Source organism: Scyliorhinus torazame, chromosome 4, assembly GCF_047496885.1.
Source record: "Scyliorhinus torazame isolate Kashiwa2021f chromosome 4, sScyTor2.1, whole genome shotgun sequence".
NCBI classification, from domain to species: domain Eukaryota; kingdom Metazoa; phylum Chordata; class Chondrichthyes; order Carcharhiniformes; family Scyliorhinidae; genus Scyliorhinus; species Scyliorhinus torazame.
Genome location: NC_092710.1, coordinates 362,281,287 through 362,297,501, shown reverse-complemented (window position 1 = coordinate 362,297,501; position 16,215 = coordinate 362,281,287). Strand labels below are relative to the sequence as shown.

Here is a 16,215-nt window from a genome sequence, read left to right as displayed (position 1 = left end):
ATCTCCCAGTTGGGGGGTTGAGGGGTATCTCCCAGTTGGGGGGAATCTCCCAGTTGGGGGTATCTCCCAGTTGGGGGGTATCTCCCCAGTTGGGGGGTATCTCCCAGTTGGCGGGTATCTCCCAGTTGGGGGGGTATCTCCCAGTTTGGGGGGTATCTCCTAGTTGGGGGGTATCTCCCAGTTGGCGGGTATCTCCCAGTTGGGGGGGGTATCTCCCAGTTTGGGGGGTATCTCCTAGTTGGGGGTTACTCCCAGTTGGGGGTTGAGGGGGTAGCTCCCAGTTGGGGTGGGGGGGTATCTCCCAGTTGTGGGGGGGGTATCTCCAAGTTGGGGTATCTCCCAGTTGGGGGTATATCTCCCAGTTGGGGGTATATCTCCCAGTTGGGGGTATATCTCCCAGTTGGGGGTATATCTCCCAGTTGGGGGGTATCTCCCAGTTGGGTGGTATCTCCCAGTTGGGTGGTATCTCCCAGTTGGGGGCTATCTCCCAGTTGGGGGGTTGAGGGGATATCTCTAAATTGGGGGGGTATCTCCCAGTTGGGGGGTTGAGGGGTATCTCCCAGTTGGGGGGGTATCTCCAGTTGGGGGGTATCTCCCAGTTGGGGGTATATCTCCCAGTTGGGGGGTATCTCCAAGTTGGTGGGTATCTCCCAGTTGGGGGGGTATCGCCCAGTTGGGGGGGTATCTCCCAGTTGGGGGGGTATCTCCCCAGTTGGGGGGGTATCTCCCAGTTGGGGGGTATTGCCAAGTTGGGGGATATCTCCCAGTTGGGGGGGTTCGGCGGTTGTCTCCCAGTTTGGGGTATCTCCCGGTTGGGGGGTATCTACCGGTTGGGGAGGGAATCTCCCAGTTGCGGGGTATCTCCCAGTTGCGGGGTATCTCCCAGTTGGGGGGGTATCTCCCAGTTGGGGGGTATCTCCCAGTTGGGGGGGTATCTCCCAGTTGAAGGGGTATCGCCCAATTGGAGGGGTATCTCCCAGTTGGGGGGGTATCTCCCAGTTGTGGGGGTATCTCCCGGTTGGTGGTATCTCCAGTTGGGGGGTATCTCGCAGTTGGGGGGTATCGCCCCAGTTGGGGGGTATCTCCAAGTTGGAGGGGTATCTCCCAGTTAGAGGGGTATCTCCCGGTTGGGGGGGTATCTCCCAGTTGGGGGGTATCTCCCAGTTGGGGGTATCTCCCAGTTGTCGGGGGTATCTCCCGGTTGGGGGGTATCTACCAGTTGTGGGGGTATCTCCCAGTTGGGGTATCTCCCGTTGGAGGGGTATCTCCCAGTTGGGGGGGTATCTCCCAGTTGGGGGGGGTATCTCCTGGTTGGGGGGTATCTCCCAGTTTGGGGGGTATCTCCCAGTTGGGTGGGTATCTCCCAGTTGGGGGGGTATCTCCCAGTTGGGGGGTATTTCCCAGTTGGGGGGTATTTCCCAGTTGGTGGGTATTTCCCAGTTGGGGGGTAGCTCCCAGTTGGGGGGTTGAGGGGTATCTCCCAGTTGGGGGGTATCTCCCAGTTGGGGGGGTATCTCCCAGTTGGGGGGGTATCTCCCAGTTGTGGGGGTATCTCCCAGTTGGGGGGTATCTCCCAGTTAGGGGTATCTCCCGGTTGGAGGGGTATCTCCCAGTTGGGGGGGGGTTCTCCCAGTTGGGGGGTATCTCCCAGTTGGGGGGTATCTCCCAGTTGGGGGATATCTCCCAGTTGGGGGGTATAATCTCCCAGTTGGGGGGTATATCTCCCAGTTGGGGGGTATTTCCCAGTTGGTGGGTATTTCCCAGTTGGGGGGGGTATCTCCCAGTTGGGTGTTGAGGGGTATCTCCCAGTTGGGGGTATCTCCCAGTTGGGGGTATCTCCCAGTTGGGGGTATCTCCCAGTTGTGGGGGTATCTCCCAGTTGTGGGGGTATCTCCCAGTTGTGGGGGTATCTCCCAGTTAGGGGTATCTCCCGGTTGGAGGGGTATCTACCAGTTGGGGGGGTATCTCCCAGTTGGGGGGGTATCTCCCAGTTGGGGGGTATCTCCCAGTTGTGGGGGTATCTCCCAGTTAGGGGTACCTCCCGGTTGGAGGGGTATCTACCAGTTGGGGGGGTATCTCCCAGTTGGGGGGGTATCTCCCAGTTGGGGGGGTATCTCCCAGTTGGGGGGTATCTCCCAGTTGGGGGGTATATCTCCCAGTTGGTGGGTATTTCCCAGTTGGGGGGGTATCTCCCAGTTGGGGGGTTGAGGGGTATCTCCCAGTTGGGGGGAATCTCCCAGTTGGGGGTATCTCCCAGTTGGGGGGTATCTCCCAGTTGGGGGGTATCTCCCAGTTGGCGGGTATCTCCCAGTTGGGGGGGTATCTCCCAGTTTGGGGGGTATCTCCTAGTTGGGGGGTATCTCCAGTTGGCGGGTATCTCCCAGTTGGGGGGGTATCTCCCAGTTTGGGGGGTATCTCCTAGTTGGGGGGTTACTCCCAGTTGGGGGTTGAGGGGGGTAGCTCCCAGTTAGGGGTATCTCCCAGTTGGAGGGGTATCTCCCAGTTGGGGGGGGGTTCTCCCAGTTGGGGGGTATCTCCCAGTTGGGGGGTATCTCCCAGTTGGGGGATATCTCCCAGTTGGGGGGGTATATCTCCCAGTTGGGGGGTATATCTCCCAGTTGGGGGGTATTTCCCAGTTGGTGGGTATTTCCCAGTTGGGGGGGTATCTCCCAGTTGGGGGGTTGAGGGGTATCTCCCAGTTGGGGGTATCTCCCAGTTGGGGGTATCTCCCAGTTGGGGGTATCTCCCAGTTGTGGGGGTATCTCCCAGTTGTGGGGGTATCTCCCAGTTAGGGGTATCTCCCAGTTAGGGGTATCTCCCGGTTGGAGGGGTATCTACCAGTTGGGGGGTATCTCCCAGTTGGGGGGGTATCTCCTAGTTGTGGGGGTATCTCCCAGTTAGGGGTATCTCCCGGTTGGAGGGGTATCTACCAGTTGGGGGGGTATCTCCCAGTTGGGGGGGTATCTCCCAGTTGGGGGGGTATCTCCCAGTTGGGGGGTATCTCCCAGTTGGGGGTATTTCTCCCAGTTGGGGGGTATTTCGCAGTTGGTGGGTATTTCCCAGTTGGGGGGGTATCTCCCAGTTGGGGGGTTGAGGGGTATCTCCCAGTTGGGGGGAATCTCCCAGTTGGGGGTATCTCCCAGTTGGGGGGTATCTCCCAGTTGGGGGGTATCTCCCAGTTGGCGGGTATCTCCCAGTTGGGGGGGTATCTCCCAGTTTGGGGGGTATCTCCTAGTTGGGGGGTATCTCCCAGTTGGCGGGTATCTCCCAGTTGGGGGGGTATCTCCCAGTTTGGGGGGTATCTCCTAGTTGGGGGGTTACTCCCAGTTGGGGGTTGAGGGGGTAGCTCCCAGTTGGGGGGTATCTCCCAGTTGTGGGGGGGGTATCTCCAAGTTGGGGGTATCTCCCAGTTGGGGGTATATCTCCCAGTTGGGGGTATATCTCCCAGTTGGGGGTATATCTCCCAGTTGGGGGGTATCTCCCAGTTGGGTGGTATCTCCCAGTTGGGTGGTATCTCCCAGTTGGGGGCTATCTCCCAGTTGGGGGGTTGAGGGGATATCTCTAAATTGGGGGGGTATCTCCCAGTTGGGGGGTTGAGGGGTATCTCCCAGTTGGGGGGGTATCTCCCAGTTGGGGGGTATCTCCCAGTTGGGGGTATATCTCCCAGTTGGGGGGTATCTCCAAGTTGGTGGGTATCTCCCAGTTGGGGGGGTATCGCCCAGTTGGGGGGGTATCACATAGTTGGGGGGTTATCTCGCAGTTGGGTGGTTATCTCCCAGTTGGGGCCCAGTTGGGTGTTATCTCCCAGTTGGGGGGTATCTCCCAGTTGCAGGGGGTTTCTCCCAGTTGCAGCGGGTATCTCCCAGTTGCATGGGGTATCTCCCAGTTGCAGGGGGTATCTCCCAGTTGGGGGGCTATCTCCCATCTGGGGGGGGTATCTCCCAGTTGGGGGGGTGTCTCCCAGTTTGGGGTTATCTCCCAGTTGGGGGTGTATTTCCCAGTTGGGGGATATCTCCCAGTTGGGGGGTATCTCCTAGTTGGGCGGTATCTCCTAGTTCCTGCCCCCTGTCCTTGCCCACCCCTGACCTTTCACCCCTGTCCTTGCCAACCCCCCTGTCCTTGTCCACCCCGCCCCCACTCTCTTCCCCTTTCCACAGACACACCCAAACCAGATCCATTGCTTGTTATCTCCCAGTGAGGGGGGGTATCTCCCAGTTGGGGGGGTATCTCCCAGTTGGGGGGCTATCTCCCAGTTGGAGGGGGTATCTCCCAGTTGGGGGGGTATCTCCCAGTTGGGGGGGTATCTCCCATTGGGGGTGTATCTCCCAGTTGGGGGTGTATATCCCAGTTGGGGGGGGTATCTCCCAGTTGGAGGGTATCTCCCAGTTGGGGGGGTATCTCCCAGTTGGGGGGGTATCTCCCAGTTGGGGGGCTATCTCCCAGTTGGAGGGGGTATCTCCCAGTTGGGGGGGTATCTCCCAGTTGGGGGGGTATCTCCCAGTTGGGGGTGTATCTCCCAGTTGGGGGTGTATCTCCCAGTTGGGGGGGTATCTCCCAGTTGGAGGGTATCTCCCAGTTGGGGGGGTATCTCCCAGTTGGGGGGTATCTCCCAGTTGGAGGGTTCGGGGGTGTCTCCCGGTTGGGGGGGTATCTCCCGCTTGGGGGGTATCTCCCGGTTGGGGGGGTATCTCCCAGTTGGGGGGGTATCTCCCGGTTGGGGGGGTATCTCCCCGTTGGGGGGTATCTCCCGGTGGGGGGGTATCTCCCAGTTGGGTGGGTATCTCCCAGTTGGGGGGGGTATCTCCAAGTTGGGGGTATCTCCCAGTTGGGGGTATATCTCCCAGTTGGGGGTATATCTCCCAGTTGGGGGGTATCTCCCAGTTGGGGGGCTATCTCCCAGTTGGAGGGGGTATCTCCCAGTTGGGGGGTATCTCCCAGTTGGGGGGGTATCTCCCATTGGGGTGTATCTCCCAGTTGGGGGTGTATATCCCAGTTTGGGGGGGGTATCTCCAGTTGGAGGGTATCTCCCAGTTGGGGGGGTATCTCCCAGTTGGGGGGGTATCTCCAGTTGGGGGGGGTATCTCCCAGTTGGGGGGCTATCTCCCAGTTGGAGGGGGTATCTCCCAGTTGGGGGGGTATCTCCCAGTTGGGGGGGTATCTCCCAGTTGGGGGTGTAATCTCCCAGTTGGGGGGTGTATCTCCCAGTTGGGGGGGGTATCTCCCAGTTGGAGGGTATCTCCCAGTTGGGGGGGTATCTCCCAGTTGGGGGGTATCTCCCAGTTGGAGGGTTCGGGGGTGTCTCCCGGTTGGGGGGGTATCTCCCGCTTGGGGGGTATCTCCCGGTTGGGGGGGTATCTCCCAGTTGGGGGGGTATCTCCCGGTTGGGGGGGTATCTCCCCGTTGGGGGGTATCTCCCGGTTGGGGGGTATCTCCCAGTTGGGTGGGTATCTCCCAGTTGGGGGGGGTATCTCCAAGTTGGGGGTATCTCCCAGTTGGGGGTATATCTCCCAGTTGGGGGTATATCTCCCAGTTGGGGGGGTATCTCCCAGTTTGGGGGGTAATCTCCTAGTTGGGGGGTATCTCCCAGTTGGCGGGTATCTCCCAGTTGGGGGGGGTATCTCCCAGTTTGGGGGGTATCTCCTAGTTGGGGGGTTACTCCCAGTTGGGGATTGAGGGGGGTAGCTCCCAGTTGGGGGGTATCTCCCAGTTGTGGGGGGGGGGTATCTCCAAGTTGGGGGTATCTCCCAGTTGGGGGTATAATCTCCCAGTTGGGGGTATATCTCCCAGTTGGGGGTATATCTCCCAGTTGGGGGTATATCGCACCAGTTGGGGGGTATCTCCCAGTTGGGTGGTATCTCCCAGTTGGGTTGGTATCTCCCAGTTGGGGGCTATCTCCCAGTTGGGGGGTTGAGGGGATATCTCTAAGTTGGGGGGTATCTCCCAGTTGGGGGGTTGAGGGGTATCTCCCAGTTGGGGGGGTATCTCCCAGTTGGGGGGTATCTCCCAGTTGGGGGGTTATCTCCCAGTTGGGGGGTATCTCCAAGTTGGGGGGTATCTCCCAGTTGGGGGGTATCGCCCAGTTGGGGGGGTATCGCCCAGTTGGGGGGGTATCGCCCAGTTGGGGGGTTATCTCGCAGTTGGGGTGGGTTATCTCCCAGTTGGGGGGGTTATCTCCCAGGTGGGGGGGGTATCTCCCAGTTGGGTGTTATCTCCCAGTTGGGGGGTATCTCCCCAGTTGCATGGGGTATCTCCCCAGTTGCAGGGGGTATCCTCCCAGTTGGGGGGGTATATCCCATCTGGGGGGGGTATCTCCCAGTTGGGGGGGTATCTCCCAGTTGGGGGGGGTGTCCTCCCAGTGTGGGGTTATCTCCCAGTTGGGGGGGTATCTCCTAGTTGGTGGGTATCTCCTAGTTGGGGGGTATCTCCTAGTTCCTGCCCCCTGTCCTTGCCCACCCCTGACCTTTCACCCCTGTCCTTGCCAACCCCCCTGTCCTTGTCCACCCCGCCCCCACTCTCTTCCCCTTTCCACAGACACACCCAACCAGATCCATAGCTTGTTATCTCCCAGTGAGGGGGGGGTATCTCCCAGTTGGGGGGGGTATCTCCCAGTTGGGGGGTATCTCCCAGTTGGGGGGTTATCTCCCAGTTGGGGGGGTATCTCCCAGTTGGGGGGGTATCTCCCAGTTGGGGGGTATCTCCCAGTTGGGGGGTTATCTCCCAGTTGGGGGGTATCTCCCAGTTGGGGGGGGTATCTCCCAGTTGGGAGGGTATCTCCCAGTTGGGGGGGTATCTCCCAGTTGGGAGGGTATCTCCCAGTTGGGGGGGTATCTCCCAGTTGGGGGGGGTTCGGGGGTATCTCCCGGTTGGGGGGTATCTCCCGGTTGGGGGGGTATCTCCCGGTTGGGGGGGGTATCTCCCGGTTGGGGGGTATCTCCCGTTTGGGGGGTATCTCCCGGTTGGGGGGGTATCTCCCGGTTGGGGGGGTATCTCCCGGTTGGGGGGTATCTCCCGGTTGGGGGGGGTATCTCCCGGTTGGGGGGGTTATCTCCAGTTGGGGGTGTATCTCCCAGTTGGGGGGTATCGCCCAGTTGGGGGGGTTCGGGGGGGGGGTCTCCCAGTTGGGGGGTGTCTCCCAGTTGGGGGGTATCTCCCGGTTGGGGGGGTATCTCCCGGTTGGGGGGGTATCTCCCGGGTTAGGGGGTTGCGGGTGTAACTCCCAGTTGGGGGGTATCTCCCAGTTGGGGGGTAACTCCCAGTTGGGGGGGGTAACACCCAGTTGGGGGGGGATTTCCCAGTTGGGGGGGGGATTTCCCAGTTGGGGGGGGATTTCCCAGTTGGGGGGGATTTCCCAGTTGGGGGGGGGATTTCCCAGTTGGGGGGGGATTTCCCAGTTGGGGGGGGATTTCCCAGTTGGGGGGTATCTCCCATTTGGGGGGATTTCCCAGTTGAGGGGTATCTCCCAGATGGGGGGTATCTCCCAGATGGGGGGTATCTCCCAGTTGGGGGGTGTCTCCCGGTTGGGGGGGTATCTCCCGGTTGGGGGGGTATCTCCCGGTTGGGGGGGTATCTCCCGGTTGGGGGGTTATCTCCCGGTTGGGGGGTAACTCCCAGTTGGGGGGTATCTCCCAGTTGGGGGGTGTCTCCCGGTTGAGGGGGGGTGTCTCCCGGTTGAGGGGGTGTCTCCCGGTTGAGGGGGTATCTCCCGGTTGGGGGGGTATCTCCCGGTTGGGGGGGTATCTCCCGGTTGGGGGGGTATCTCCCGGTTGGGGGGTTATCTCCCGGTTGGGGGGTTATCTCCCGTTGGGGGGTTATCTCCCGGTTGGGGGGGTATCTCCCGGTTGGGGGGCATCTCCCAGTTGGGGGGTATCTCCCAGTTGGGGGGTATCGCCCAGTTGGGGGTATCTCCCAGTTGGGGGGGTATCTCCCAGTTGGGGGGTATCTCCAGTTGGGGGATATCGCCCAGTTGGGGGGTATCTCCCAGTTGGGGGGTTCGGGGGTGTCTCGCAGTTGGGGGGTTCGGGGGGTGTCTCCCAGTTGGGGGGTTCGGAGGTGTCTCCCAGTTGGGGGGTTCGGGTTGTCTCCCAGTTGGGGGGTATCTCCCAGTTGGGGGGTTCTGGTTGTCTCCCAGTTGGGGGGTATCTCCCAGTTGGGGGGTTCGGGGATGTCTCCCAGTTAGGGGGTATCGTCCGGTTGGGGGTTATCTCCGGTTGGGGGGTTATCTCCCGGTTGGGGGGGGTATCTCCCGGTTGGGGGGGGTATCTCCCGGTTGGGGGGGGTATCTCCCGGTTGGGGGGGGTATCTCCCGGTTGGGGGGTATCTCCCGGTTGGGGGGGTATCTCCCGGTTGGGGGGGGTATCTCCCGGTTGGGGGGGTATCTCCCGGTTAGGGGGTTGGGGGGGTATCTCCAGTTGGGGGGGGGTATCTCCCAGTTGGGGGGGGTATCTCCCAGTTGGGGGGGTATCTCCCAGTTGGGGGGGTATCTCCCAGTTGGGGGGGGGTATCTCCCAGTTGGGGGGGGTATCTCCCAGTTGGGGGGGGGTTATCTCCCAATTGGGGGGGGGATTTCCCAGTTGGGGGGGGATTTCCCAGTTGGGGGGTTCGGGGGTGACCTCCCAGTTGCAGGGTATCTCCCGGTTGGGGGGGGGGTATCTCCCGGTTGGGGGGGGGGGGTATCTCCCGGTTTGGGGGGGTATCTCCCGGTTTGGGGGGGTATCTCCCGGTTTGGGGGGGGTATCTCCCGGTTTGGGGGGGGTATCTCCCTCTCTGGCCCCCCTCCCCTCCTCCCCTCCCCTCCCCCTCCCCCTTCCCGCCCCCCCTCCCCCTGCCCACCCCCCTCCCCCTGCCTGCCCCCCTCCCCCTCTCCCACCCTGCCTGCCCCCTCCCCCTGCCCGCCCCCCACCCCCCTGCCTGCCCCCCTGCCTGCCCCCCCTCTGCCTGCCCCCCTCCCCCTCCCTGACTGCCCTCCTCCCCCTGCCCCCCCTGCCCCCCCTCTCCCCCTGCCCGCCCCCCACCCCCTGCCTGCCCCCCCTGCCTGCCCCCCCCTCTGCCTGCCCCCCTCCCTGACTGCCCCCCTCCCCCTGCCTGCCCCCCCTGTCCCACCTCCCCTCCCCTGCCTGCCCCCCTCCCCCTGCCCGCCCCCCTCCCTCCCCCTCCCCCTCCCCCTGCCTGCCCCTCTCCCCCTCTCCCACCCTGCCTGCCCCCCACCCCCTGCCTGCCCCCCTCCCCCCTCCCTGACTGCCCCCCTCTCCCACCCTGCCTGCCCCCCTCCCCCTGCCCGCCCCCCCACCCCCTGCCTGCCCCCCCTGCCTGCCCCCCCTCTGCCTGCCCCCCTCCCCCCTCCCTGACTGCCCCCCTCCCCCCTCCCTGACTGCCCCCCTCCCCCCCTGCCCCCCTCTCCCCCTGCCTGCCCCCCCTGTCCCACCTCCCCTCCCCTGCCTGCCCCCCTCCCCCTGCCCGCCCCCCTCCCTCCCCCTCCCCCTCCCCCTGCCTGCCCCTCTCCCCCTCTCCCACCCTGCCTGCCCCCCTCCCCCTGCCCGCCCCCCCTCCCTCCCCCTCCCCCCTCCCCCTGCCTGCCCCTCTCCCCCTCTCCCACCCTGCCTGCCCCCCTCCCCCTGCCCGCCCCCCCTCCCCCCCCTCACCATAGGCTCCCTGTCCGCGGACGCAGCCCAGTCCGATCCACAGCATCCACAGGCTCCGGCTCAGCTCCGCCCGACGCCGCTGCTCCATCCCCGCTGCCCGGCTGCTGCTCTCCTCCCCACACTGCTCTGACTCCTTCTGTCTATCGCCCCTCCTCCTCTCTCACAATCACTCCCTCCCTCAGCCTCCTCCCCTCCCCTTCACATTCCCTTCATCCCCTCCTCTCTCTCACACATTCCCTTCATCCCCTCCTCTCTCTCACACATTCCCTTCATCCCCTCCTCTCTCTCTCACATTCCCTCCATCCCCCTCCTCTCTCTGTCACTCTCTCTCTCTCTCACGCATTCCCTTCATCCCCTCCTCTCTCTCTCTCTCTCACGTTCCCTTCATCCCCTCTCTCTCTCACATTCCCTTCATCCCCTCCTCTCTCACGCATTCCCTTCATCCCTTCCTCTCTCTCACATTCCCTTCATCCCCTCCTCTCTCTCTCTCTCTCACATTCCCTTCATCCCCCTTCTCTCTCTGTCCCTCTCTCTCTCTCTCACACATTCCCTTCATCCCCTCCTCTCTCTCTCACACATTCCCTTCATCCCCTCCTCTCTCTCTCTCTCACACATTCCCTTCATCCCCTCCTCTCTCTCTCTGTCCCTCCCTCTCTCACATTCCCTTCATCCACTCTCCTCTCTCTCTCTCTCTGTCCCTCCCTCTCTCTCTCCCTTCACCCTTTCTCTCTCTCTCTCTGTCCTCTTCTCTCTCTGTACCTTTCTCTCTCTCTGTCCCTTCACCCTCTCTCAGTCTCTCTGTCCCTTTCCCTCTCTCTCTCTCCATAAGACCAGAAGACAAAGGAGCGGAAGTAAGGCCATTCGGCCCATCGAGTCCACTCCACCATTCAATCATGGCTGATTTCAACTCCATTTACCCGCTCTCTCCATAGCCCTTAATTCCTCGAGAAATCAAGAATTTATCAACTTCTGTCTTAAAGACACTCAACGTCCCGGCCTCCACCGCCCTCTGTGGCAATGAATTCCACAGACACACCACTCTCTGGCTGAAGAAATTTCTCCTCATCTCTGTTCTAAAGTGACTCCCTTTTATTCTAAGGCTGTGCCCCCGGGTCCTAGTCTCCCCTGCTAATGGAAACAACTTCCCTACATCCACCCTATCTAAGCCATTCATTATCTTGTAAGTTTCTATTAGATCTCCCCTCAACCTCCTAAACTCCAATGAATATAATCCCAGGATCCTCAGACGGTCATCGTATGTTAGGCCTACCATTCCTGGGATCATCCGTGTGAATCTCCGCTGGACCCGCTCCAGTGCCAGTATGTCCTTCCTGAGGTGTGGGGCCCAAAATTGCTCACAGTATTCTAAATGGGGCCTAACTAATGCTTTATAAAGCTTCAGAAGTACATCCCTGCTCTTATATTCCAAGCCTCTTGAGATGAATGACATTGCATTTGCTTTCTTAATTACGGACTCAACCTGCAAGTTTACCTTTAGAGAATCCTGGACTAGGGCTCCCAAGTCCCTTTGCACTTCAGCATTATGAATTTTGTCACCGTTTAGAAAATAGCCCATGCCTCTATTCTTTTTTCCAAAGTGCAAGACCTTGCACTTGCCCACGTTGAATTTCATCAGCCATTTCTTGGACCACTCTCCTAAACTGTCTAAATCTTTCTGCAGCCTCCCCACCTCCTCCATACTACCTGCCCCTCCACCTATCTTTGTATCATCGGCAAACTTAGCCAGAATGCCCCCAGTCCCGTCATCTAGATCGTTAATATATAAAGAGAACAGCTGTGGCCCCAACACTGAGCCCTGCGGGACACCACTCGTCACCGGTTGCCATTCCGAAAAAGAACCTTTTATCCCAACTCTCTGCCTTCTACCTGACAGCCAATCGTCAATCCATGTTAGTACCTTGCCTCGAATACCATGGGCCCTTATTTTACTCAGCAGTCTCCCGTGAGGCACCTTATCAAAGGCCTTTTGGAAGTCAAGATAGATAACATCCATTGGCTCTCCTTGGTCTAACCTATTTGTTATCTCTTCAAAGAACTCTAACAGGTTTGTCAGGCACGACCTCCCCTTACTAAATCCATGCTGACTTGTCCTAATCCGACCCTGCACTTCCAAGAATTTAGAAATCTCATCCTTAACAATGGATTCTAGAATCTTGCCAACAACCGAGGTTAGGCTAATTGGCCTATAATTTTCCATCTTTTTCCTTGTTCCCTTCTTGAACAGGGGGGTTACAACAGCGATTTTCCAATCCTCTGGGACTTTCCCTGACTCCAGTGACTTTTGAAAGATCATAACCAACGCCTCCACTATTTCTTCAGCTATCTCCTTTAGAACTCTAGGATGTAGTCCATCTGGGCCCGGAGATTTATCAATTTTTAGACCTCTTAGTTTCTCTAGCACTTTCTCCTTTGTGATGGCTACCATATTCAACTCTACCCCCTGACTCTCCGGAATTGGTGGGCTATTACTCATGTCTTCTACTGTGAAGACTGACGCAAAGTACTTATTCAGTTCCTCGGCTATTTCCTTGTCTCCCATCACAAAATTACCAGCGTCATTTTGGAGCGGCCCAATGTCAACTTTTGCCTCCCGTTTGTTTTTAATGTATTTAAAGAAACTTTTACCATCATTCCTAATGTTACTGGCTAGCCGACCTTCATATTTGATCCTCTCGTTCCTTATTTCTCTCTTTGTTATCCTCTGTTTGTTTTTGTAGCCTTCCCAATCTTCTGACTTCCCACTACTCTTTGCCACATTATAGGCTTTCTCTTTTGCTTTGATGCATTCCCTAACTTCCTTTGTCAGCCATGGCTGCCTAATCCCCCCTCTGATAACCTTTCTTTTCTTTGGGATGAACCTCTGTGCTGTGTCCTCAATTACTCCCAGAAACTCCTGCCATTGCTGTTCTACTGTCTTTCCCACTAGGCTCTGCTCCCAGTCGATTTTCGTCAGTTCCTCCCTCATGCCCCTGTATTTAACTGTAACACCTTTACATCTGATTCTACCTTCTTTCTTTCAAATTGGAGATTGAATTCGACCATATTATGATCACTGCCTCCGAAGTGTTCCCTTACTTTAAGATCTTTAATCAAGTCTGGCTCATTACATAACACTAAGTCCAGAATGGCCTGTTCCCTCGTGGGCTCCATCACAAGCTGTTCCAAAAAGCCCTCCTGTAAACATTCAATGAATTCCCTTTCCTTGGGTCCACTGGCAGTATTATTTACCCAGTCCACCTGCATATTGAAGTCCCCCATGATCACTGTGACCTTGCGTTTCTGACAAGCACTTTCTATTTTGTGGTGCATTTTGTGCCCCCGGTCCTGACCACTGTTAGGAGGCCTGTACATAACTCCCATTATGGTTTTTTTGCCTTTGTGGTTCCTCAACTCTACCCACACAGACTCCACATCATCCGACCCCATGTCGTTTAGTGCTATTGATTTAATTTCATTCCTAATTAACAAGGCAACCCCGCCCCCTCTGCCTACCTCCCTGTCTTTTCGATAGGTTGTGAATCCCTGGATGTTTAAATGCCAGTCCTGAACCCCCTGCAACCATGTCTCTGTGATGCCTACCACATCATACCTGCCAGTCACAATCTGGGCCACAAGCTCATCTACCTTGTTCCGTACACTGCGCGCATTTAAATATAGCACCTTTAATTCTCTATTGACCGTCCCTTTTTGTTTTCTTAGTGTGGTGGACCTTGGTTTACTGAGCCTTTCCATACACTGTCATATTTTGTGGGATGGGGACTATCGTAACCTCTCCTGAGTTTTGTCTTTTCGTGCTTTTTTGTATTCCTAAGCAGCTACGCTTCCCACTGATTACTTCACCTCTTGGCTCCCTGACTTTCCCTTTCCCCCCCCCAATCTCTAGTTTAAAGTCCTATTGACCACCCTATTTACTCTTTTCGCCAGAACACTGGTCCCAGCTCGGTTCAGGTGGAGACCATCCCAACGGTATAGGTCCCCCCTGTCCCAAAACTGATGCCAGTGTCCCATGAAAAGGAACCCCTCTTTCCCACACCACTCTTTCAGCCACGTGTTAACTTCCCTTATTCTTGCCTCCCTATGCAAATTTGCACGTGGCTCGGGCAGCAATCCGGAGATTATGACCCTTGAGGACCTGTTTTTTAATTTGAATCCTAGCTCTTTATAATCTCTAAACAGGTCCTCTTTCCTGGACTTGCCTATGTTGTTGGTACTGACATGGACCACAACAACTGGATCCTCCCCCTCCCTCTCCAGTATCCTTTCAAGCCGGTCAGAGATGTCCCGCACCCTAGCACCGGGCAGGCAACATACCATGCGGGACTCTTTATCCTGCTCACAAAGGATACTATCTATCCCCCTGATAATAGAATCCCCTTCAACTATAACTTGCCTATTTACTCCCTCCCCTTGAATGGCCTGCTGAACCATGGTGCCTTGGTCAGCTGACTCATCCTTCCTGCAGCCCTGTTCGCCATCCACACGGAGCAAGTGCCTCATACCTGTTGGACAGAGTCAAGGGCTGAGGCTCCTGAGTTCCTGACTGCTGGTTCCCTTTACCTGCCTGACTTGCAGTCACACCCTGCTGTCCCTGGCCACTGGCAGGATTTAAACTACTTACTCTGACAGGTGTGACTGCCTCCTGAAACACAGTGTCCAGGTAAGTCTCCCCCTCCCGGATGTGCCTCGGTGTTTGAAGCTCAGACTCCAGCTCATCAACTCTGAGCCGGAGCTCTTCGAGCAGCCAACACTTACTGCAGATGTGGTCGCTGCAGCTCGCAATGGGATCTGCCAGCTCCCACATCAAGCAGCTCAAGCACATCACCTGACCAGCCATCTCTAATTAATTAATTAGTTTAATTTAAGTTTGAGTTTAGCTGTGTTTTTTTTTTTTTAATTTGGGGCAGATTTGCTATCAACCAATCAGATCACAGCTTCCCTCTGACGTCACTTTTGGGGAAAAAACTGGAAAACAGGAAGTTACCGTTAGGTTTTTATACTCACAGAGACTGCTCCTCCTCCTCCGAACGGCTCCCGAACTTAGGCCCGAAGAAAGAGAGAGAACAAAACAGGAGGGAAAAAGCACCTTCTCCCACTCTTCACCGAATTACCTCACTGCACCAAATTACCAAATTCTCACTCGGTCTGTATCTCTCTCACTCAGGCTGTGTCTCCTTGACCTGCACAATGCTTACTAATGTGCGCTTTCTGTCTGTCTTTTATACAGACTTCAGGATGACTCACACTAAAACTTCAAAGAGAAGAATACAATGTGTACCTTTGTGCCCCTAAACAGGCCTCAGGTGACTGCCCGATAACTGCCTCTCAGCAATTAGGGCAATTTCTCTCTCTCTCTCTGTCCCCTCCCTCTCTGTCCCTTTCCCTCTCTCACTCTCTCTGTCTCTTTGTCCCTCACTCTATCTCTGTGTCTGTCCCTTTCTCTCAGTCTCTTTCTCTCTCTCTCTCGCTCTCTCTCACATTCCCTTCATCCACTCTTCTCTCTCTCTCTCTCTCTGTCCCTCCCTCTCTCTCTCTCTCTCCCTTCACCCTTTCTCTCTCTCTCTCTGTCCTTTTCTCTCTCTGTACCATTCTCTCTCTCTGTCCCTTCACCCTCTCTCAGTCTCTCTGTCCCTTTCCCTCTCTCACTCTCTGTCTCTTTGTCCCTCTCTGTTTAGCTCTCTCTCTATCTCTCTGTCTGTCCCTTTCTCTCTGTCTCTTTCTCTTCCTCTCTCTCCCTCTTTCTCTCTCTCCCTCTGTCTCCCCCTCTCTTTCTCCCCTCTGTCTCTCTCTCTCTCCCTTTCTCTCCCCCATCTCCCCCCCCCTCTCCCTTTCTCTCCATCTCTCTCCCCCCTCTCTTTCTCCGTTCCCTCCCCCCTCCATCTCTCTCCACCCCTCTCTCGTTCTTCCTTTCTCTCCCCCTCTCTCTCTCCTTCACTCAGCAATTTGTCAAAATCTTTGCCTGTTTAACATTTCTATTTTTCCCTGTCTGATGCCCGTCACAGATCCAGAGCTGCCCTCGCTCCCGAAGCGAACACAAATCCCCGTCCCAGCAAGGTGAGAGTGGGAAAGATTCCAGGGAGCAGGAAGAGCTGGAACGAGACATTCTTCATAACCCTCTTCCCCACCAAACTCTCTCATTTTATCCTCACACATTGCAACCCTGGGTGGGATAAGGAGGGACGATCAATTTGCATCATCTGGAGCAGTTAATAAACAGGGCCCAGTGGCAATGGGGCAGGTGGCAAGGAAAGATTTTGTCAACCACAGGAAACTGGAACTATGCCCGGAGGAGTGACAGAGGGAGAGACGGGAGCCACATTTAAACTCTGACGAGTGTTTGCCGAGAGACTGCCGACCCCCCGGCAGAAAGGTGGGATCAAGGCTGTTCCCACTCATTCAGGGGCTGGGGTCTCTCTGGCTGGGCTGGGCCAGCATTAGCAACCCGACCCTAATTACCCTGCGTCTCACTCGGCCAATTCAGAGGCAGCTCAGGATCAACCACATTTCTGTGGATCTGGCGGTCCCGTGTGGGCCAGACCAGGTGAGGACAGACGTAGAA

At 57.2% G+C, this 16,215-nt stretch overlaps 1 protein-coding gene across 1 annotated transcript in view; it reads right to left on the bottom strand.

The window, feature by feature from the left end:
* The window catches only part of LOC140411222 (MAM domain-containing glycosylphosphatidylinositol anchor protein 1-like), an 875,194-nt gene extending 865,435 nt beyond the window's left edge, over positions 1–9,759 (bottom strand). The window contains exon 1 of the mRNA XM_072500330.1: positions 9,639–9,759. Within this exon, the coding sequence (XP_072356431.1) occupies positions 9,639–9,726 (88 nt within the window). The 5' untranslated portion in view covers positions 9,727–9,759. The remainder of the gene's footprint in view (positions 1–9,638) is intronic.
* Positions 9,760–16,215: the final 6,456 nt, after the last annotated feature.